The sequence below is a fragment of the Lucilia cuprina genome, chromosome 3, assembly GCF_022045245.1.
Source record: "Lucilia cuprina isolate Lc7/37 chromosome 3, ASM2204524v1, whole genome shotgun sequence".
NCBI lineage: Eukaryota > Metazoa > Arthropoda > Insecta > Diptera > Calliphoridae > Lucilia > Lucilia cuprina.
In genome coordinates this window covers 35,846,632-35,869,860 of record NC_060951.1, presented here as the reverse complement: position 1 = coordinate 35,869,860, position 23,229 = coordinate 35,846,632, and the positions used below count along the sequence as shown (strand labels likewise).

At 25.7% G+C, this 23,229-nt stretch overlaps 1 protein-coding gene across 2 annotated transcripts in view; it reads right to left on the bottom strand.

Annotated features, from left to right (window-relative positions):
• LOC111686324 overlaps positions 1 to 23,229 on the bottom strand; it is a 132,607-nt gene that overhangs the window by 8,064 nt on the left and 101,314 nt on the right. Inside the window, exon 1 of one of the 2 annotated variants that reach the window (XM_023448683.2) lies at positions 15,798 to 16,448. The exons of the other annotated variant lie outside the window; for it this stretch is intronic. Within the exon in view, the coding sequence (XP_023304451.2) occupies positions 15,798 to 15,995 (198 nt within the window). The 5' untranslated portion in view covers positions 15,996 to 16,448. Of the gene's footprint in view, positions 1 to 15,797; positions 16,449 to 23,229 lie in introns of those variants that run through there. 2 annotated transcript variants of the gene reach the window in all.

The window sequence follows — 23,229 nt, the reverse complement described above, 5'->3', positions numbered from 1 at the left end:
ATTTGCTCTGCTTAGAGACAGATTTTCTATAGAAAATTTGCTCTGCTAGGTACAGATTTCCTATAGAAAATTTGCTCTACTAAGATACAGACTTTGCTCTGCTAAGAGATAGATTTTCTATAAAAAATTTTGTCTGCTAAGAGAGATTTTCTATAGAAAACTTGCTCTGCTAAGAGTGAGATTTTCTATAGAAAATTTTCCTTCTGAAAGACAGATTTCCTATAAAAAATTTGATCTGCTAAGAGAAAAATTTTCTATAGAAAATGTGATCTACAAGGAGCCTGATTTTTCTATTGAAAATTTGTACCACAAAGATACTAATTTTATATAGAAAAATTTGCTCTGCTAAGAAACTAATTTTCTATAGAAAATGTGATCTACAAGGAGCCTGATTTTTCTATTGAAAATTTGTTCCACAAAGATACTAATTTTATATAGAAAAATTTATTCTATAATGACTCTAGTTTTCTGAACAAAAAACTTGTTCTATAACAAGAATGATTTTCCATAGAAAATTTGCTCTTTTAAAATACTAATTTTCTATAGAAATTCTTCTCTACAAAGGGACTGATTTATTATAGAAAATGTGTTCTACCATGGGACTGATTTTCTATAGAAAATATTCTCTGCAAAAATACTGATCATCAGTCTCTTTTCTATAGAAATTGATTTCCTTTAGAAATTAAAAAATCCTATTTTCTATCCCTTAATTTATATTTTTAAACTAAACTTTCTGACAAATTGATTGTCATTTGTTCTGGTAATTAATACAAAACGTGACAAGAATCATATTAAAAACTGAAGCACTAAACAAGAAATTTTCATTTATAGAAAAACTATAAATAAATCTTATATCCGGTTTCTCTAGCAGAGTTTTGTAATGAACATTAATGATGACAATTAATCCTATTGTAAGTTTTCTAATCAATATACAAAAATTATTTATACGTTGACTAGAACAACTTCCTTTGGCGGTAAGAAATCAAAATGTTGGAAAAATAAATAAGACAAAACAGCAATAACATGAATAAAAAACACAAAACGGATATAAAAAGTCAAACTTTTTTTTTTAGAAATAAACCATCATACTAAACTATTGTTTATATTCTCATGTTATGTATTGTTTTTCTTAAACACGTGCTAAAAACATTAAATGAAAAACTGCCGGTATATTTTCAAAAGAAACTTTTTTAAGCCCACTAGTTTTAATAGAAACAAATAAATTAATGATTTTGAAAATCTTTTTTGCTTTAATGAAATGATGTTTTTTAAACAGATGCATTTTACGTGTTTTTTTCAAATATTGCACACCTACTTAACATTTGGTTTTATTACTTAATTAATTATTTATTTTGTTTTAATAATAAATTTTTGGTTTTTGTTTTCAATTTTTTTTTTTATATTTAATAAGCTTTTAGTTTAATGGTCATTTACCTTCCGTTTAAGCTAAAAAACAGTTGCTAGTAATTTTAACTTCCATTTTGGGAAATTATTGTTGAATTTTTAAATTTTGACATTTTTTTATTTAGTTAAATCTACTAATGTTTGTTTTAAATGCTTGCATTTTTATAAAATTTTTGATTTGTGGTTATTCTTTTTAATACTACAGTTTTAAGGCATCATAATAGATAAGTTATCATATTGGTAACTTAACCCATAAATGGACACAATTATTCTCTTATGTTGTGGACATTTTCTCCAGGAAATCAGTCTTTTTATAGAGCAAAATTTTCTTTAAAAATTCTGTCTTTATATAGAAATCCTGTCTCTTTATAGGAAATCTCTATTTATAGAAAAAATGTTCTGTAGAAAATTCGTTATCTATTTCTTTGTACAGCAAGTTTTCTATAGAAATTAAAAGCATATTTTTCATAGGAAGTTATTTTCTATAGAAAATCAGACTTATTGGAGAGCAAATTTTCAATAGAAAAATCGTCCCTTTGAAGAACAAGTCTTCTACAGCAAATTAGTCTCTTTAATGTAAACCTTTTTTTTGCAGCAAATTAATCTCGTTTAGGAACATATTTTTTATAGAAAATCAGTCTCTTTATGGAACAAATTTTCTATAAGAAATAAGTTTTACTATAGAAAATCAGTTTCTTTATTAAAGAAATTTTCCATAAAACATTAGTCTCTTTTTGATACAAATATTCTATATAAAATTAGTTCCTATGTGGAAGAAATTCTCTACAGAAAATCAATCTCTTTGTAAAACAAAATTTCTATAGAAAATTAATCTCTTTATAGCGGAATTTTTTTAGAAAATCAGATTCTGTGCAAGAAATTTTCCATAGAAATCTATCTCTTTGTGGAATAAATTTTCTACAGAAAATTAATCTCTTAGTGGAATAAATTGTCTATAGAAAATTGGTCTCATTTTGCAACAAAATTTACTAAAGAAAATCAGTTTCTTTTTGGAACAAATTTTCTATAGAAAATCTCTCTCTTTGTTGAACAAATTTTCAATAGAAAATCTGTCTCTTTATACAACAAATTTTCTATAGGAAATCTCTCTCTTTGTGGAACAAATTTTCTATAGAAAATCTCTCCTTTGTGGAACAAATTTTCTATAGAAAATCTCTCCTTTGTGGAACAAATTTTCTATAGAAAATCTCTCCTTTGTGGAACAAATTTTCTGCAGAAATTCTGTCTCTTTGTAGAAAAAATTTTCTATAGAAAATTTCTTTCTTTGTAGACAAATTTTCTATAGAAAATCACTCTCTTTGTGGAACAAATTTCCTATAGAAAATCTCTCTCTTCGAGAAACAAATTTTCTATACAAAATTATACTTATTTTCTATAGAAAATCAAACTCTTATAAAGCAAATTTTCTATAGAAAATCAGTCTCTTTTTGCAAGAAATTTTCTATAAAATATCAGTCTCTTTGCCGAAGAAATTTTACTTAAAAGATTACTCTATGTTAAAAAATTCTACACAACATTAGTCTCTTTGTGAATATAGAGGCAAATTTTCATTAGAAAATCAATGTCATATGGAACAATTTTTTCTTAGAAATTTATATCTTTGTGGAATAAATTTTCTATAGAAAATCTGTCTCCTTGTGGAACAACTTTTCTATAGAAAATCAAACTCATTAAAAGCAAAATTTCTATAGAAAATCAGTATTTTTTGCAACAAACTTTCTACAGAATATCAATCTCTTTGTGGAACAAATTTTCTATAGAAAATCTCTCTCTTTGTGGAACAAAATTTTTATAAAAAATCAGTTTCTTTACAGAACAGATTTTCTTTACAAAACCTGTCCATAGAAAATTAATCTTTTTGTGAAACAAATTTGCTATAGAAAATCTGTCTAAAGAAAATTGTTGAACAAATTTTCTATAGAAAATCTGTGTTAATCTAGAGTAAGTTTTCTATAGAAAATTTAAGGGAGTAAATTTAAATAAATGTTTTCTTTAGAAAATGGAACTCTTTATGGATTCAATTTTCTGTAGGGCTTTTGTTGTGTTCGTTGTGAAAGCTCCTGTTAATTATTTTTACTAACTTTTGTTTATTATTTTATTGTTTACTTTTTTTTTAACGACTGTCGCCCCTCTACCATTTGGATCGGAAGTGCGTGTGTTGAAGTGCATTTGAATATGTTTAAGCCCACACTAAACCGGGATTATTTAATAAATTTAAATGAAATAATAATAAAATCTAACACTAAATTAAAAAAAAAACAGAATCATAAAAAGTGTTGACATTTTTGTTAAAATGAACATTTCAAGCTAAATTAGATAGATTAACAGCAAAATTTTTGTAACAAAAAAAATTTTAAAATTAAATAATTAATTTAACTACCAACAGCTAATAAATAAATTATGATAAAATATTCCTAAATTTATTTCTGATTAAATATAGTTTTTTAATTAAAGAAATATCTATAAAAGTGGAGTCAGAAAGAAAAAAAATCTAAATTTAATCAAAATGCCTTACTGTGTGGCAGTCAGTGTGGTATTTGAAAAATAAAATTGTGAAAGTTTTTCTTTTTCTTAATTTTCTTTTCAACATATTTGCCCACATTATTAGCACTTTAGGTGTAACATGAAAATAAACTTTATCAACTTTACAAAAGAAAAACAGTCATGCTGTTGTCCACTAAATAAATCTGAAAAATTAAAAAAAATCATAACGTTAGCTAAGTCATAGTAGCAAATAGTAAACAATTTCCATAATTCATTGGAAAAATGTTAGAAAAACAGAAACAAACAGACAAATACTTTTTTTTATTTCAAATCACTTGTCTATGGTCAGTATATTAAAATAAATTGCCCTCTTAATAACAACAACTACTAGACTAACTACGATCGATTTTAAAACAACCTGTTTCATAAAATTTTATTTATTTAAATTGTTGTTGCCTTAAAAGTTGTGAAAAAAAGTATTGAAATTTTAAATTATAAATTATGCACATATTTTAAGATTAAAGTTTAGATTTCCAAATATATTGAATTTTTTAAAATAAAATTTCGATTTTTTGGATTTGTAACTGGGTGGGGGATGAAATTAAAAATTTAAATAATTTTAAACAAACTATCATAATTTAGTTTAACTTAACTTAATTTATTTGATAACAGCTTAAGAAATTAAAAATGCAAAAAATCGCAAATATTTTAGTTTTTTCTTTTAAAAATATATATACAGGTTTAGTTAGAGGAAGGTAGTTTTGAACTTTAAAATATTTAGAGAAGTTTATTGCTATGACTTTTAACATTCATTCATTTTTAATAAGAAATTATATAAAAATATTTTTAAAATAAAAATTAGAATTATAGGTAAAATCATTTAAAAAATATCCCTTTTTAAACATATTTTTTGTAAAACATCTTTTTGTAGAAAAAAATCTATGTAGAAATCTGCCACTTTTCAGATCAAATTCTCTGCAGAAAACCCCTCTCCTGGCATAGCAAATTTTCTGTAAAAAATCTGCCTTTAAGCTGAACAAATTTTCTACAGAAAATCCGTCACTTAGCAGACAAAAAACTGTCTCTTTACAGAGAAAATTTTTTATAGAAAATAAGTCTTTTAACAGAGAAAATTTTGTATAGAAAATCAGTCTCTTTACAGAGAAAATTCTCTATAGAAAATCAGTCTCTTAATAGAGCAAATTTTCTATAGAAAATCTGTCTCTTAACAGAGCAAATTTTCTATAGAAAATCAGTCTCTTAACAGAGCAAATTTTCTATAGAAAATCAGTCTCTTAACAGAGCAAATTTTCTATAGAAAATCAGTCTCTTAACAGAGCAAATTTTCTATAGAAAATCAGTCTCTTAACAGAGCAAATTTTCTATAGAAAATCAGTCTCTTAACAGAGCCAATTTTCTATAGAAAACCAGTCTCTTAACAGAGCAAATTTTCTATAGAAAATCAGTCTCTTAACAGAGCAAATTTTCTATAGAAAATCAGTCTCTTAACAGAGCAAATTTTCTATAGAAAATCAGTCTCTTAACAGAGCAAATTTTCTATAGAAAATCAGTCTCTTAACAGAGCAAATTTTCTATAGAAAATCAGTCTCTTAACACAGCAAATTTTCTATAGAAAATCAGTCTCTTACAGAGCAAATTTTCTATAGAAAATCAGTCTCTTAACACAGCAAATTTTCTATAGAAAATCAGTCTCTTAACAGAGCAAATTTTCTATAGAAAATCAGTCTCTTAACAGAGCAAATTTTCTATAGAAAATCAGTCTCTTAACAGAGCAAATTTTCTATAGAAAATCAGTCTCTTAACAGAGCAAATTTTCTATAGAAAATCAGTCTCTTAACAGAGCAAATTTTCTATAGAAAATCAGTCTCTTAACAGAGCAAATTTTCTATAGAAAATCAGTCTCTTAACAGAGCCAATTTTCTATAGAAAACCAGTCTCTTAACAGAGCAAATTTTCTATAGAAAATCAGTCTCTTAACAGAGCAAATTTTCTATAGAAAATCAGTCTCTTAACAGAGCAAATTTTCTATAGAAAATCAGTCTCTTAACAGAGCAAATTTTCTATAGAAAATCAGTCTCTTAACAGAGCAAATTTTCTATAGAAAATCAGTCTCTTAACAGAGCAAATTTTCTATAGAAAATCAGTCTCTTAACAGAGCAAATTTTCTATAGAAAATCAGTCTCTTAACAGAGCAAATTTTCTATAGAAAATCAGTCTCTTAACAGAGCAAATTTTCTATAGAAAATCAGTCTCTTAACAGAGCAAATTTTCTATAGAAAATCAGTCTCTTAACAGAGCAAATTTTCTATAGAAAATCAGTCTCTTAACAGAGCAAATTTTCTATAGAAAATCAGTCTCTTAACAGAGCAAATTTTCTATAGAAAATCAGTCTCTTAACAGAGCAAATTTTCTATAGAAAATTAGTCTCTCAACAGAGCAAATTTTCTATAGAAAATCAGTCTCTTAACAGAGCAAATTTTCTATAGAAAATCAGTCTCTTAACAGAGCAAATTTTCTATAGAAAATCAGTCTCTTAACAGAGCATGCGGTATAGAAGATCAGTCTCTTTAAAGAAAAAATCTCTTTTATATAAAGTTTTTTAACTATACCTTGCTTTAAAGAAAGTTTGTTCCTTAAATCTTTTGTATTTAAGTTCTTTTTATAGTAAAATTTACTTAATTTCCCTTAATCATTATCATACATATTTTCAATAGATATTTTTAATATCTAAACTCCTCTAACACCTGCCTTCTACAGATTTCTCTATCAATGATTTATTATCATATAAATAATGTAACAAAACGTAACAGATTTTCTTAAGATTTTTTATGTCATAGTGATAAACAAAATGTTTAAAGAATCCCACGTTTCTTATTGATTTTCAAATTTAAAATCCTCAAAATAACCTTTAATGCAACAAACAAAAACAAAACCTTAAATAAAAGCATTTAGAAATTTTTATCAGAATTAATGAAATTTTCGATTTCAACCCCTGTTTGAATGCATTATCATACACTCACTTGTCCGTCTGTCTGTTAGGCTTATATAGTATTCACAAAATTTATGCGTGACGCAATCAAATGTGATCAATACCTGTCGTTAAACCTTTTAAGTTGGAGTAAATTTTTGTTTAAGTAAATTTTCAAAAATTTAATGTTGAACAATAACTGGCCATTAAAAGTTGATTATTTTAAGGCTACTTTGGGCAAAAGGAAACCACAGTAATGTTTTTTTGTCTTTCATTGCCTTTATTTTATATTTTAAGCAGACAATGTATAAGAATTGTTGTATTTGTTTTTTTAAGAATTTTATAGGAAGTGTGAACAAAAGAAAATTCTGTTAAAGACAGTTGGTTTGTTTAGTTAGTTTAAGGGATTTTTATAAAGAAACAGATGTTAGTTTTGAGTAAAAATTCGTTTTAAGATAAAGTTTAATCGAAAAGGAATATTTTTTAAGAAAATATGTCTTAGACAAAATACTGCCACAGAATTTAACGATAATTCGATAACATCACTTTCAATGTTTTCACTTTCTATAGAAAAATAGTTCAAGTTGTCGATAACTTGACATTGCTATATGAAAGTTATCGATATCTTGACTTGTCTGTAGAAAAGTCATCGATAACTGGACTTTTCTATAGAAAAGTTATCAATATCTAGACTGTTCTATTGAAAAGTTATCGATAACTTCACTTGAATTTTATATAGAACAGTTATCGATAACTTGATCTTTATATAGAAAAGTTGTCGATAACTTGACTTTTCTACAGAAAATTTACCGATAACTAGACTTTTCTATAACAAAGAGATTGAAATTTGTTTTTTCTATAAAGAAGTGATCGATCCCTTGACTTTTATATAGAAAAGTTATCAATAACTTCATTTTTCTGGAGAAAAGTTGTTGATAATCTGACTTTTGCAAAGAAAAGTGTTCGATAACTTCATATTTTCATAGAAAAGTTATCGATAACTTTTGTATTCTACAGAAATGTTATTAATAACTTTACTTTTCCATAGAATTGTTATCGATAACTGTTATCAACATAAAAGTTATCAATAACTTAACATTTCTATGGATAAGTAATCGATAACTTGTCGATTCTGTAGAAAAATTATCGATTACATGGCTTCGAAATACAAATATTATCGGCAACATGACTTTCCAACAGAAACATGATCGATAACTTAACTTTTTAACATTTTCTTATAGAAAGCTTTTAGTCTGATAACTTTTCTGTAGAAAAGCTTTCATTCAGACAACTTTTCTATAGAAAAGCTTTAAAATTACAACTTTTTCAAAAAACTATATTTAATCGAATACTATTTCATAGAAAATTTTTCAATCGAGCTCAGAAAAGCTTTCGTTCAAAAACTTTTTTGTAGAAAACTTTTTAATTTAAAACGTTTTCTTAGAAAAGCTTTAAATCAAAAACTTATTTATAAAAAGTCTTTAAAACGAAATCTTTCTGTATTAAAACTTTTGAAGTCGAAAACATTTTTATAGAAAAGCATTCAACTGATAACTTTTTTATTAAAAATCTTTAATCCACAACCATTTTATAGAAAAGCTTGCAATTAACAACCCTTTTATAGAAGAGCTTGTAGTCGAAAAAGTTTTAACAGAAAAACTTTTAATCGAAAACATTTAATAGAAAACTTGACAGCTTCTTCTAAAGAAAAACTTACAATCGAAGACCTTTTTATAGGAAGCATTTAATCGACCTCCTTTTTTCTGGAAAAGCTTTAAATCAAAAACTTTTTACAGAAAATCCTACAAACGAAAACTTTAAATTGAAAAACTTTCAATCTTATTTTATAGAAAAGCTTTCAACCGAAATATTTCTATATAGAAAAGCTTCAAATGGAATAAATACAAAAGCTTTTAATGGAATAAAAAAGTTTTTACAGAAAATCGTACAAACGAAAAATTTAAATAGAAAATCGTTCAATCTTATTTAATAGAAAAGCTTTCAACTGAAATATTTTTACATAGAAAAGCTTTTAATGGAATAAATGGAATAAATATTAACTTCATTATTTTAAAGAAAATTTTGAAATTTTACAAAAAAGAAGTCACTGAAAGCTTTAATTTATATCAAAAATTATATTTTTCTTAATTCCTATTAAAGCTTATTTCTTTTTAATTTATTTTAAGCATTTTAAGGTTGCACAGTGGGACATTATTTTTTTGTTCTATTAAACTTATTTATTTGCAATTAAAATCTTAAAATTATTTGTAACTACCAGCATTGTTTTTTTATGTCTGTTTCAAATTAATTATTTAAATATAATTTCTTAATAAATTTAAAAAAAAAATCATCATTATGATTTAATCTCAAATGTCATTTACCCTTTACCACATACTATATAACCAATTAAAACTAGAAACTTATTAAATTAAAACTTTAACAAATTTCTGACCACACAAATGACCCTCTTTTAAACAAATTATCGCAGAAAACAATCACACAACAGCTCTAAATCATTTAACACAAACTCAAAAATAAAAAAAAAACTTACTTCATATCAGAGGTCAGCTGCCAGAGGCAATAGGAACAAAAGCAAACTAAACAAAAGTTAATATTGGCAGCATTTGAGCTTTCAACAACGATTATTCATGCCTTTGCTTTTCTTTCTAAATACTTTATGTTCCCTCTATGACGATCACTGCCCTTAATTAAAGTGTTACTGGAAACCAAAGTAAAAACAACCTAAGTACTTATTTAATAGAAATATAAACATTATCATTCTTAGAATATTTCGCACACATAACTACTGCTTCTGAACCCCTCTTCTTTCAATCCTCATTAAAATCAGCGGCAGCAACAGCAGTAAGCTGCAAACAATTTTTAATTTAAACATGTTTCAGTTGTGCTACCAACAATAAACATAAAGCAATTGACAGCAAAAGAAACCTGGCAACATAAGTATGTATTTCTTTTATATTTCTTCAATTTTATTTTAAAACCTCTGTCCGTCTATCCGTACGTCCGTCCATCCGACTGACTGTCTGTTTGACATTCTAAACGTACGTGTTCTAATAATGAAATTAACTAAAATAAAAATTTTTTGTTTTAAGTTTTCTGTGTGTGTTTAAATGTTGTTTAAAGAATAATGGCAACTGTTTTCAATATTAAAGACATGTTTAATTTATTGTTGTTGTTGTTTGTTGTTAAAGTTCTTAACTTTTTTTTCAAAAAACAACCAAATTAAACTTCACGTGCTGCATACTAAAAATAAAATAAACTAATACACAAACAAAAACTAATGTAATATATATATTTTCAAGATGACGAGTATTGTTTAGAAACCCTTCTTAGTGGTAAAATAAACTTACAACAACAAAAATAATTTTTTTAAATTATTATCTAGACAAAATCATAATTTTTTGGTGGTTTTGTCAACTAAACTTTAGGCTGATAGTCAGTTAAACTTTGAGGTGGAGAGGCACTCTATAGTAGTTATTTAAAGTTCTACAAGTTAAGTTAAGAATATGACAGCTATTCTGTAAAAATTATGCAAAAAACTATGAAAAAGCTTTTAATATAATAACTTTTCGATACAAAAACTTTAAGTTATTAAAAGGTATTTAACAACAGATTTTACTATTCAAAGCTTTCAAACAACAAACTAACAAGCTAACAATCGACAAACTTTTTTTTAAAAAAGTTTTGAATCGACAAATTTTTCTTAAAAAAAATTTTCAATCGGCAAACAAGCATTCAGCGAACAGAATTTTTTATAGAAACGCTTTCGATCGACAAACTTTTCGCTTTCTAGAAAAGCTCTCTGTCAACAATTTTTTGTAGAAAAGATACAAAAACAACTTTTTATATAAAAACTTTAGGTCAAAAAATTTTTTATAAAAAAGTTTTTTATTAACAAACTTTTCAATACAAAACATTTACTTTATAAGTATTTCAAAAGAAAAGCTTTTAATCTACAATATTTTCTAATGAAACTATTAGTTTTTGTAAAAAAAACATTAACTTTTATGTAACAAATCTTTCTTTTTTAATCAACAAACTTTTTTGCAGAAAGGACTTTAATTAAAAAAATTTCATAGAAAAGCTTTTGAAAACAAACAACAAACTTCTCTACATTAAAGCTTTGAATCAATAAACTTATCTAAAGAAAAGCTTTCAATCAAAAATGTTTCTATATAAAAAAGGCTTTTAATTAACAAAATATTTCATAGAAAAGCTTTTAACAAAAACATTTTTAAAGAAAAACTTCCAATCGACAAACATTTCTATACAGAAGCTTTCAAACTTCGCTGCATAAAAACTTTCAATCAACAAAGTTTCCTATAGAAAAGCTTTCAATCAAAATATAGAAAAGTTTTTAACAACAAACTTTTTTACAAAAAAGCTTTCACTCGACAAAAGTTTTTTTATCTTTCAACCAAAAAAGTTTTTAAATAAACATTTTTAGTAAAAAAAAAGCTTTTAATTAACATAATTTTTCATAGAAAAGCTTTTAACAAACAAAATAAAAGAAAAGCTTAAAATCGACAAACATATCTTAAGTTTTTAAACTTATCTGCATAAAAGCTTTCAATCAACTAAGTTGTCTATAGAAAAGCTTTTAATCAACTAAGTTTTACATAGAAAAGTTTTTCTATGTAAAATCCCTCAATTATAAAATTCTTCAATACGCAGGAATTCAATCAATAAACGTTTCTATATAAAAGTTTTCAATAAATTTTTCTATAGAAACTTTTTAATAAGACAACTTTTCTATGGTAAAACTTTGTATAAACAAACTTTTCTGTCGAAAAAAAGCTTTAATTCAACTAACTTTTCCTTACATAAGCTTTCAATCAATAAACTTTTCCATAGAAAAGCTTAAAGTTACTAAATGTTTCTATACAAAAGCTTCCCATCACCGTACTTTACAAAAACATTAAATTGATATATTTTTCTAAAAGCTCTCATTGCAAATTTTTTTCTATAGAACACTTTAAAAAAATTCAATGGTTGAACTTTCAGTAGAAAAGCTTTCATTTGACCAACTTTTCTTTTAATTGAAAAACATTTCCATAAAAAACTTTCAGTCGAAAAGCATTCATAGACATCTTTTTAGTCGATAAACTCTTCGATAGAAAAGTTTTCAATAGATCGATTTTATATAGAATATTAAACTATCCTATAGAAAAATTTTAAGTTCACAACCGCACCTACAGAAAAGCTTTCGGTAGACAAACTTTATCATAGAAAGCTTTTGCTGAAAAAAAACTTTTCTATAAAAAATCTTTTCTCTATAAAGAGTTCTATAGTTTATTTTTTGAGCCATAGTGGATCAAAAGTGGGTAGCGTGCTTTTAGAATTCGTTAAAATAGCCTAAAAATCACTCTATCTCCCTCTGTCCCTCAATTGTTGTTATTTATGTTTTCCTTTACTTTATGTTTATATACATATGTAGTTGTTGTCTATTTTTAATGTATTTCTTTTCTTACACTTAAAATTCTGTTATAGAACTCAACATATATCTACCATCTCCCGCCATTGTTTCAATGTCTTGTCATATAGACAGACATACAGACAGACAGACAAACAAACATTTCATTTAAACCGTGGGTTGACACTTGTTGTTATGCTAAGTTGCATATAGAAAGAACCCATATGTATTTATAACAACTTCAATTTATTTCAGTAACTTCTTTCAAAAGGTTTGAGTTGTTTTACACCAACTTTATGTTAAAAAACATGAAAAAAAAACTAATTTTTTGAATCTAAGTAAAAGTTTGTTATTGTCAGTATTGTGGTTTATTTAAATAGGTTTGATGTCTGTTAGCTGAAAGGTCTATAGTTGATTTGTATCTACTTTCATTTAAGGGGTTGTTTTTGTTTAGATTCTTTTTCTACATATAAACTGGTAGTTAAGTTACCGGTAAACAATTAAATGTTTTTTTTATATATATTTTTCTTTTTTTTTAATATTTTGATTTTAATATCTAGAAACTATTAAAATTAATGATTTGTTATGGTTTTCCAAAAAAAAAGTAATAAACAAACACATAAAATAGTGGAAATAATTGGGAGAAAGAGAACATGCACAGTAGTAGTTGTTATGAACTGGTAGAATATTTAGCTTTTTGTTTTTATTTATTTAAATATTCTTTAGAAATTTTGTTTTATAAAAATTTGTGTCTCTTTTTTAATAATTGTGCTTTTTATGGTTCGTGTTCGTGTTTGTGTCTTAAGTCTTTTGTTTTGTTTGTTATTCAAAAAAAATTTAGATTTGTTTAACTTTAATGTTTAAACTTATAATTCATAGAAAGTGACACTTTTTCTATGTTAAACAATCAATTAATTTTAGTTTGGTTTTATTAGTCTTTGAAAGAATTCATCATAATTTGATGAATGATAGTAAAAAATCTATAAAAAAGCTTAATTGCTTAACTAAAACGTGCTCAATTAAATGCTGATGAATTTTTTAATTCGAAGTGAAACTGACAATTGGCATCTTTTCAATAGATGAACATTCTATCGACATAAGCTTTCTATATACTAAACTTTTTCAACGGAAAGTCTTTTATGAGAATTCTTCTATAGAAAAGCTTCCAAGCGATAAAGGTTTCTATAGAAAAGCTTCCAAGCGATAAAGGTTTCTATAGAAAAGCTTTAATTGACTAAATTTTTCATAGAAAAGCTTTCAATTGTCAAACTTTTGCAATGAAAAGCTTTCAATCGATAAACGTTTCTATATAAAAGCTTTCAATTTACAAACTTTTCTATAGAAAATCTTTCACTAAACAAACCTTTGTATAGAAAAGCATTCAATCGACAAACTTTTCTATGAAAAAGCTTTCAGTAAACAAACCTTTCTATAGAAAAAACATTCAATCGACGTTTTCTAAAGAAAACATTTATATAGAAAAGCTTTCAATTGACAAACTTTTCAATAAAAATCTTTAATTGGCAAAAAAAAAAATAACAAATAATTGTATAGAAAAACTTTCTAACGACGAACATATCTATGTTAAAGCATTCAGAAGACAAACTTTTCTATAGAAAGTTTTTAATGTCAAACTTTTATGTAATAAATCTTAAATCGGAAAGCTTTCTCACTACAAACATTTCTATGAAAATCCTTTTTAATACAAAAGTTTCTTTAAGAAGATTTTATCACAGAAAAGTGAGTTTTTTAAAAGGTTTCTGTGAAGAATTGTTAAAGAAAAGTTTTATAAGATAGCTTTTATAGAAAAGTTGCTTTATACATGTTTATTTAAGAAGATTTTTGGAAAGGAAAGTGAGAAGTTTTTTAAAAAATAAATAATATTTTTGTAAAAAGTCTTTAAGAAAAACTATTATTATAGAAATCTTAGCTTAGAAAGCTTTTTCTATTATAAAGTTTCTGTATAAAACTTTTTCTTTAGGAAAGTTTTTGTATAAAACTTTTTTTTGAAAAATTTGTGTATAAAACTTTTTTTTAGAAAAAAAGTCTCTTTCAGAAGATTTTTACAAAGAAAAATTTTCTTAAGAAAAATTTCGTGTGAAAAGCTTTTTCCATAGAAAAGTCTTGAAAGCTATTGCTATAGAAAGTCTTTTTTAAAAGCTTTAGCCTTATGAATGTTCTGGAGGAATGCTTCTTGCATAAAAAAGATTTTTGCTAAAGCTTAAAGAATAAAAATGTCTGTGAAAAGGTTTTCCATAGAAAATTACTATAGAATTTTAGTATTGAAGGCTTTAGTCTTTGGTAGATGGCTTTAACAAAATTTTGCTAAAGCTTAAAGAAAAAAATTCCGTAAAAAGATTTTTTCTGTAGAAAACGTCTTTGCAGAATAGTTATGTTAAAGCCTTTGCTATGGGAAGTCTGTATTAAAAGCTTTAGCCTTAAAAAGTTGTGATAGAAAGCTTCTTCCATAAAAAAGTTTTGCTAAAGCTTAAATAAAATGTGCCTTAATGAGCTTTTCTTGAGAAAGGCCTTTGCAGAATAGTTTCATTAATGCTTTGCCATAGAAAGTTTCTAATGAAATCTTAAGCTCTAAAAAAGTTTTGGCAGAAAGCTTTTTCCATGAAAAAAGTTTATTAAGCTTAAAGTGAACTTTTCGTAAAAAGCTTTTTTCTGTACAAATGTCTTTATTGAAAAACTAGTTTCATAAAAAAGTTTTAGCCTTAAAAAAGTTTTGATGGAAAACTTCGTACATAAAAAAATTGTTAAAGCTTTTGTTTTCTTAAAGGAGTTTTGGTAGAAAGCTTTATCCATATAAAAAAAGTTTTGCTAAAGTTTAAAGAAATGTTTTCTTAAAAAAAAATTTAAGCAAAGTCTTTGCAAATTAGTTTCATTAAACCTTCTTTTGCTATAGAAAATTTGTATTGAAAGCTTAAGCCTTAAAAAAAGTTTGAGATAGAAAGCTTCTACCATAAAAAGTTTTGCTAAAGCTTAAAGAAAAATTGCCGTAAAAAGCTTTTTCTGTAGAAAAGTTTTTGTTTAAAAACTAGTTTTAGAAAAAAAATTTGCCTTAAAAAAGTTTTGTTAGAAAGAAAAGTTTTGCTAAAGCTTTTGTTTTATAATGAAATTTTACTGGAATTTTAAAAAAAAGTGATTAACTTTTATTATAATTCCAACAATAAATAGCTTAACTCAAGTTTATTTGTTTAAACCTTGTAACCTCTACAGCTGCAGCTGAACTATAATGTTTGCAATAATAATATTAATTTAAAATTCAATTAAACATAATTAAATTTCAAATCAATATTCAATTTTAAATTCCTAATACAAATACAATACAATGCATATGAACAACAAAAATTCCTCAACATAGTGAAAAAAACACATAAATTATCTTATAAAACATCTATGTAGCAAACAAAAAAGCTTTAAAAATCCAAGTGTTGGCAAAAATAATCTTTGTTATCTTACCTTGCAGGTTTGAAAAAATGCGCCAATACCAGATTTGGAATATTTTAAACAATCTGTTGAGTTGTTGTTGTTGTTGTTGGTAGTGGCAGTAGAACTATTATTACTGGCTGTAGAGTTGTTAAGTTTCGTAAGCTTTTGCTGCACTGTAGAAGAAAGGGGTGCATGGGGTGGTGCGGTTTTTATGGCCACAGTATCCATTGTGTTATGAATATTTAAAGAAATAGGTGGGTGTTTGTTGTTTTTTTTTTCGGGTAATAAATTTCTTAACAAATTATTATTTTGAGTATTTATTTTTCTTTTTTTTGTGTTATTTAAATAAGTTTTATGCTTCACTAGTCACATGGCTTTAAGGGCTAAAGTAAAAGGGTTTTTTTGCACACTTGTTTCAATGAAAAAAAGATGTTTTTTTTGGCACAAAAACATCCCTAATTTATGTATAAAAGCTTAATGGTTTTGTTGTTTCTTTAAATAAAAGGGGTTTAATTTTTTTCCATATTTTGATATAATTCACTAAGCGTTTATTTTCGCTAGTAATAAATTTTATATCTTAAAAGACTTCAAACACATGTGTTGTTTTTTAATACAACTAAACTTCTTCGTTTTGAACAATATATTAAAAAATGCACCTGTTTTCTTAAAACTTAAAGGGCTTTTTTATTATAACATCCCAAAACAAAAAAGGTGCAAAATTTTGATAAATTAATTATTTTATAAATTTTTGTTGTTTTTATAAATTTTGTTACTTTTTCACTTTTATTCTTTTAAATCTTTATAAGTTTTGTTACTTTTTTTTAACTCTTTGACTATGAAATGTCAAAAGTTTATACATTTTTTAAGTTTTAAAATATTTCTTGTTAAAGTTGTCCGTAAGAAAATTTTTTTAACAAATTTTCTTTCACTCACGTCTCTTTTTTGAGACTAAAAACTTTTTTACAATTTTTTTGTTAATAATTGTTGACACTCAGTTGTGTTTGTTGTTGCTAATTTCTTTAAAAATGCTTTAAGTTTTACATTAACTAAAGAATTTCTAATTCTTGTTAACAAACACATTTTTGCTTTTTGCATATAAATTAATTTTTAAGTAAATTTTTTCTTTCTCTAAAAACCAATAATTTCTTTTAACACCTAACAAAAACAAATACACTCAAAAATCACTGTTGTTATTGTTTTTATTATTATACTATGAAAAAGTCTACTAATTTAGCATTCGAAATTATATTGCGCCACTATACGTCTGTTTAACTTAAGAGCATGTTAAACACTAGTTTACTCTGTTTAAACAACAGGTAAAATTTCCCTTTTTCTCAACAAAAAGGGGTATTTTGTTTTGTTTTTGTTTATGTCTTCTCTTGTAAGCATGCTATCATCGAAAAAAAAAACCTTGTTTAGCAATTGTTTGGGAAATTTTTTTTCATTGTAACCTGTTGTCGAGGTTTTAAAGAGTAAACGTTAACAACCAAAGAGTAAATAGTATTACAAGAAAACCTCTTAATAGTTTTAGCCAATTGATTAAAAAAGAACATGCAGTAAAACTAAAGCCTATTTTTAGGTGTTAGCAAACTAAAATTAACTGTTATATAAAGCAATGTTACCATACTTAAAGGTAATGAAACGACAATCGTAAACTTTTTTACACAACAGTTTCCTTTTATTAGAAAAGTAAAAAAAGAAAAATTTTTAGAGAAAAGCTCACCATCAACAACTTTTCAAGAGAAAAACTCACCATCAACAACTTTTTAAGAGAAAAGTTTACCATCGACAACTTTTCTAGAGAAAAGCTCAACATCGACAACTTTTCTAGAGAAAAGCTCAACATCGACAACTTTTCTAGAGAAAAGCTCAACATCGACAACTTTTCTAGAGAAAAGCTCACCATCAACAACTTTTCAAGAGGAAAGCTCACCATCGACAACTTTTTTAGAGAAATACTCACCGTTGACAACTTTTCTAGAGAAAATTTCATCATCAACAACTTTTCTTGCTCACCATTGAAAAGTAAAAAAGGAAAACTGCTCGAGAAAAGCTCACCATCGACAACTTTTTTTTAGAGAAATGCTCACCATTGAAACTTTTCTAGAGAAAAGTTCATTATCAACAACTTTTCAAGGGAAAAACTCACCATCAACAACTTTTCTAGAGAAATCCTCACCATTGAAAAATTTTAAAGAGAAAAGCTCACGATCAACAACTTTTCTATAGAAACTTTCAACATTGACAACTTTTCTAATTAAACGATAACTTTTCTAATTCAAAGTTCACCAACGACCAATTTTTCTAATGAAAACTTCACCATCGACAACTTTTCTAATGAAAACTTTCACCATCCACAACTTTTCTAGTGAAACAATAACTTTTCTAATTCAAAATTCACCAATGACTTTTCTGATTCAATGTTCACCAACGCCCAACTATTTTATAAAATGTTTAACATTGTCAACTTTTCTAATGAAAAGTTCACCATCGACATCTTTTCTGTAAAAACTTTTACCATCAACAACTTTTCTATAGAAAAGCTTACCAACGACAAATTTTCTAATGAAAAGTTTACCAACAACAATTTTTCTAGAGAAAAAGTTCACAAACTACAACTTTCGTATATACAAAAGTTTACAAATCCACAAACTTTTACATTTAAAAGTTCACCAGTGACAAAATTTAAATAGAAAGCTTTTCATAACAAAAAAAAATGTAAAAGAAAGCTTTTATATAAAAAGTTTAAATAACAAAATTTACTCTATAATGTTTTAATACTTTAACTTTTCTATTGAAAAAAATTTCAATAACCTTTCAAAAAAAAAAAAAAAAGCTTTTATTCTAAAAAATAGCTGCAATAGAAAATTTTCTTGAATAAAAAGTTTGAAAAGAAAATGTTTCTAAAGAAAAATGTTTAATATATATATAAATTTTAAAAGAATTTTAAAAAAGTTTTCAGAAGAATTTTTTAAAGAAAAAGTTAAAACAATTTCCCATTGAAAAAAGTATCAATGGAAAACTTTTTAATATAGAAAATTTGTTATAGAAATGGTTTCATTAGAGAACTTTGATCACAGAGAAAGTTTTATAACAAAAAATTTAAATAGAAAACTTTTCTATAAAAAAAAAGAAAATTTTCTATAGAAAAATATGATTTATTATATGACTTCCATAGAAATATTCTAATAAAAGACTTTTATTTAATAAAAAATTAATAGAAAGCTTTCCTAAAAAAAATTTTAGAAAAATTTACAAAGAACAATTTTTAACAGAAAGCCTTATAAAAATTTTGTTCATTAGAAAGCTATTCAATAAAAAAAACTTCAAAGTTTCATAAAAAAGCTTCTCTACAAAAAAGTTCCAAGCTTTACTTTAGCAAAAGTTTCATTAGAAAGCTTTTGTATAAAAAAGTTTCATCAGAAAGTTTCATTAGAAAGATTTTTTATAAAAAGTTGTTTTTATAAAAAGTTTCATAGAAAAGTTTTAGCAATTTAAAACTTTTCTACCGTAAAAAAATTATTCTACCGTAAAAAATCAAGTAGAAAACTTCTCTAGTATAAAAATGTTGCAATAGAAAACTTCTCTAAAGAAAATTTTCAATATAAAGGAAAAATATTAATTTGAAAGCTCTAAAAGATTAAAAATTACAATTCTTTACAATTCATTTAGAACAAAAAACTTCACTAAAAACTTTTCTTGAGATAAAATTAAATATAAAGCTTTCTTCAAAGCTTTTCTGTCTCGGTCTTTTGCAAACAGATGAATTATCTAAAGAAAATCATTCGGTCTGTCTCAGACTCATGATCTTTTTTTGAACATTTAGCAAACTTATAAATTTCTTGAGATGACTGATCATCATAGTGGCCATACTTTTACTGATGTTTATTGATAAGCCTTAAGGTATGCTTTAGTTATATTCTTACTGGTTAACGCTTGCTGCTTAAGTCTTTTGTTTTGTTAGGCTATTTAGTATTAAACAAGAGATTTTTGTTAAAAACTATAAATTAATTTTTAGTTTAAACTCTTTTAAGAGTAAAAAGATTTGCTAAAACTTCTGTATGTATATTTTGGGATATTTAAGAAAAAAAATCACAAAAAATCACCAAATATACAGCAAAATAAGTTGAATAAAATACGTTATTTTTAAATAAAAAAAACAAACTTTGCTGAATGTACATAAAAGTAAAGGGAAAGAAAAATATTAAAAAAGTTAAATATTTTTTTTTTATAAAAAAGTTTTTGAAGAAGGTTGATGAATTTGAGATGATTTTAAAAAAAATATATTTAAAAAGAAATAGGTTGGGTATTTATTAATCGGATTATTTGACTGTGATTTTAAAAAAAAGTAATAAATTTTAAACTAATTTATTTTGTCAAATATCATATGAAATTTGCTTTAAATTATAATAATTTAATATATTTCTTTAATTTTAAATTTACACTAAATCCCAAATATTCAAATTTTATATTAAAGATTATAATTTTTCAATAATTATATTCATACTCTACTACTAATGGCTTTAAACCAGTCAATATCATCATCGAACACTGTCTGTCTACATTAAAATCAAAATCTCGATTTCTTTTTCATAGTATGGAACGTACTAAACCAAGATTACACTTAAAAAAAAACAATATTAAACCAAAATCTTTAAAACTCTTTTAAACACAAACAACTAACAAACCCAACTCTTTTCTTTTTAAAAGCATAAAGTTAAAAACAATCATGTACAGACAGACAGACAGTCATATATAAGTATCAAGCAAACAGAGATTTAACAAAAACCCCAAAAACAAAATGGCCGCTATCTTAACAAAGTAGTATTGGTGGTATAGGTTATTTCTGGGTAAGACAGTCAACATCATCTATCTATATGTAGCTGCAGCTATAGTGGTATGAAGTAAGGAAAAAAGTTAGTTTTTTTTTTGTTTACATCAAACAAGTTTGATTTTAAATAGAACTTGGTGGAGATACCTGGAGTCTATGGAGACTTAGCAAGAGTATTAGTTTTCTTTTAATGCTTTTTGCACACAGGGGTTTTAAGTATTACATACTCCAGCAGGAGAACTATTACTAAAACTAAACTTTATGGCTAAAGCTGTGGTTGTTAAAGAAAAGCTAGAAAAGAAAAAAAAACTACTTCTTTGTATAAGTTGCTTTAAAAACAAAGTTTTTTTTCCTTCTTCTTTTGCTCCCATACTTGGTTTACTTACTGGCTTAATGTTAACCCAGCAGTAAAAGCATTTGTTTGTATCTATGTAGCTCTAGCTGTCTAATGACAAAATATCAGTTTTAAAGATGAGTTTTATTTCTAGTTGTTTTTTTTTATTATTTTCCCTCCTCTACTGCAGTTGGTTTTCTGTGTTTTTGTTTTTCTGATGAGATTTTGATTGTTGTTTTTTTTTTCTTTTTTGTTTTGTTCTTTTTCCACTGCTGTTTTTCTTGTATTTCTTTAGCTTGGTTGATTTATTGTTTTGATATAATGTTTCGCTTATTTTTTGTGTTCTTAACAGCATCTTGTTTTTCTTGCATCTTTAGCTTGTTTTTTTGTCCAGAATTGCTTTTACTTGTTTTTGTGTGTGTGTTTTTTTCTTCTTAAGCACTTTTTGTTGTTGTTGCTGTAGGCCTCAATTTGTTCTTCTGTCTGTTATTGAGCTGATTTATATGATACAGCGATTTTTCCAGAATTTTCTTAAACAAAAACTTTAACAACAACATCAATAATATGCCAAACAAAAAAAGCGCCAAAATGTAAAAATATAACCGATCGATGGATTTTCTGTAGAAAATTTTTCGATCGTTACCGATCGAATGGATTTTTTATAAAAAACATTTCGAGATCGTTACAGAACGGATGGATTTTCTATAGAAAATTTTACGATCGTTACAGATCGTTCGGAATTTTTAGAGAAAATTTTATGATCATTAAAGATCCGATGGATTTTTTAAAAGAAAATTTTAGAATCTTTACCGATTGGATAAATTTTCTAGAGAAAACAGATCGATTTCTATAGAAAATCTTACGATCGCTATAGATCAGATGGATTTTCTATAGAAAATCTTACGATCGCTATAGATCGGATGGATTTTCTATAGAAAATGTTACGATCGCTATAGATCGGATGGATTTTCTATAGAAAATCTTACGATCGCTATAGATCGGATGGATTTTCTATAGAAAATCTTACGATCGCTATAGATCGGATGGATTTTCTATAGAAAATCTTACGATCGCTATAGATCGGATGGATTTTCTATAGAAAATCTTACGATCGCTATAGATCGGATGGATTTTCTATAGAAAATCTTACGATCGCTATAGATCAGATGGATTTTCTATAGAAAATCTTACGATCGCTATAGATCGCATGGATTTTCTATAGAAAATCTTACGATCGCTATAGATCGGATGGATTTTCTATAGAAAATCTTACAATCGCTTTAGATCGGATGGATTTTCTAAAGAAAATCTTACGATCGCTATAGATCGGATGAATTTTCTATAGAAAATCTTACGATCGCTATAGATCGGATGAATTTTCTATAGAAAATCTTACGATCGCTATAGATCCGATGGATTTTCTATAAAAAATCTTACGATCGTTATAGATCGGATGGATTTTCTATAGAAAATCTTACGATCGTTATAGATCGGATGGATTTTCTATAGAAAATCTTACGATCGTTATAGATCGGATGGATTTTCTATAGAAAATCTTACGATCGTTATAGATCGGATGGATTTTCTATAGAAAATCTTACGATCGTTATAGATCGGATGGATTTTCTATAGAAAATCTTACGATCGTTATAGATCGGATGGATTTTCTATAGAAAATCTTACGATCGTTATAGATCGGATGGATTTTCTATAGAAAATCTTACGATCGTTATAGATCGGATGGATTTTCTATAGAAAATCTTACGATCGATATAGATCGGATGGATTTTCTATAGAAAATCTTACGATCGCTATAGATCGGATGGATTTTCTATAGAAAATCTTACGATCGCTATAGATCGACGGATTTTCTATAGAAAATCTTACGATCGCTATAGATCGACGGATTTTCTATAGAAAATCTTACGATCGCTGTAGATCAAAGGATTTTTGTTAAAAATCTCACAATGGCTGTAGATCGTATGGATTTTATATAGAAAACCTTACGATCGCTTAGTTTTCTAAAGAAAATCTTTCGATTAGTTTCAGTGAGAGTTTCTTTTAGATATTTATCGTAAGAGTCAAATTCGTTTGACTCTCCCTCCCATTGAGAAGTGTTAAAAATCTTTGCAAATCAAAAGACTTAAGACACAAACACTTTTGATATTTAAACAAATAAAAAATATGATTTGTTACTACTATTAGCAATAAAAAACATTCTCATCACTCCTAAAAATAGTTAAAATTCAAGAATTAAAATAATATATTTAAATGTTTATTAATTCAACTCCTACGCA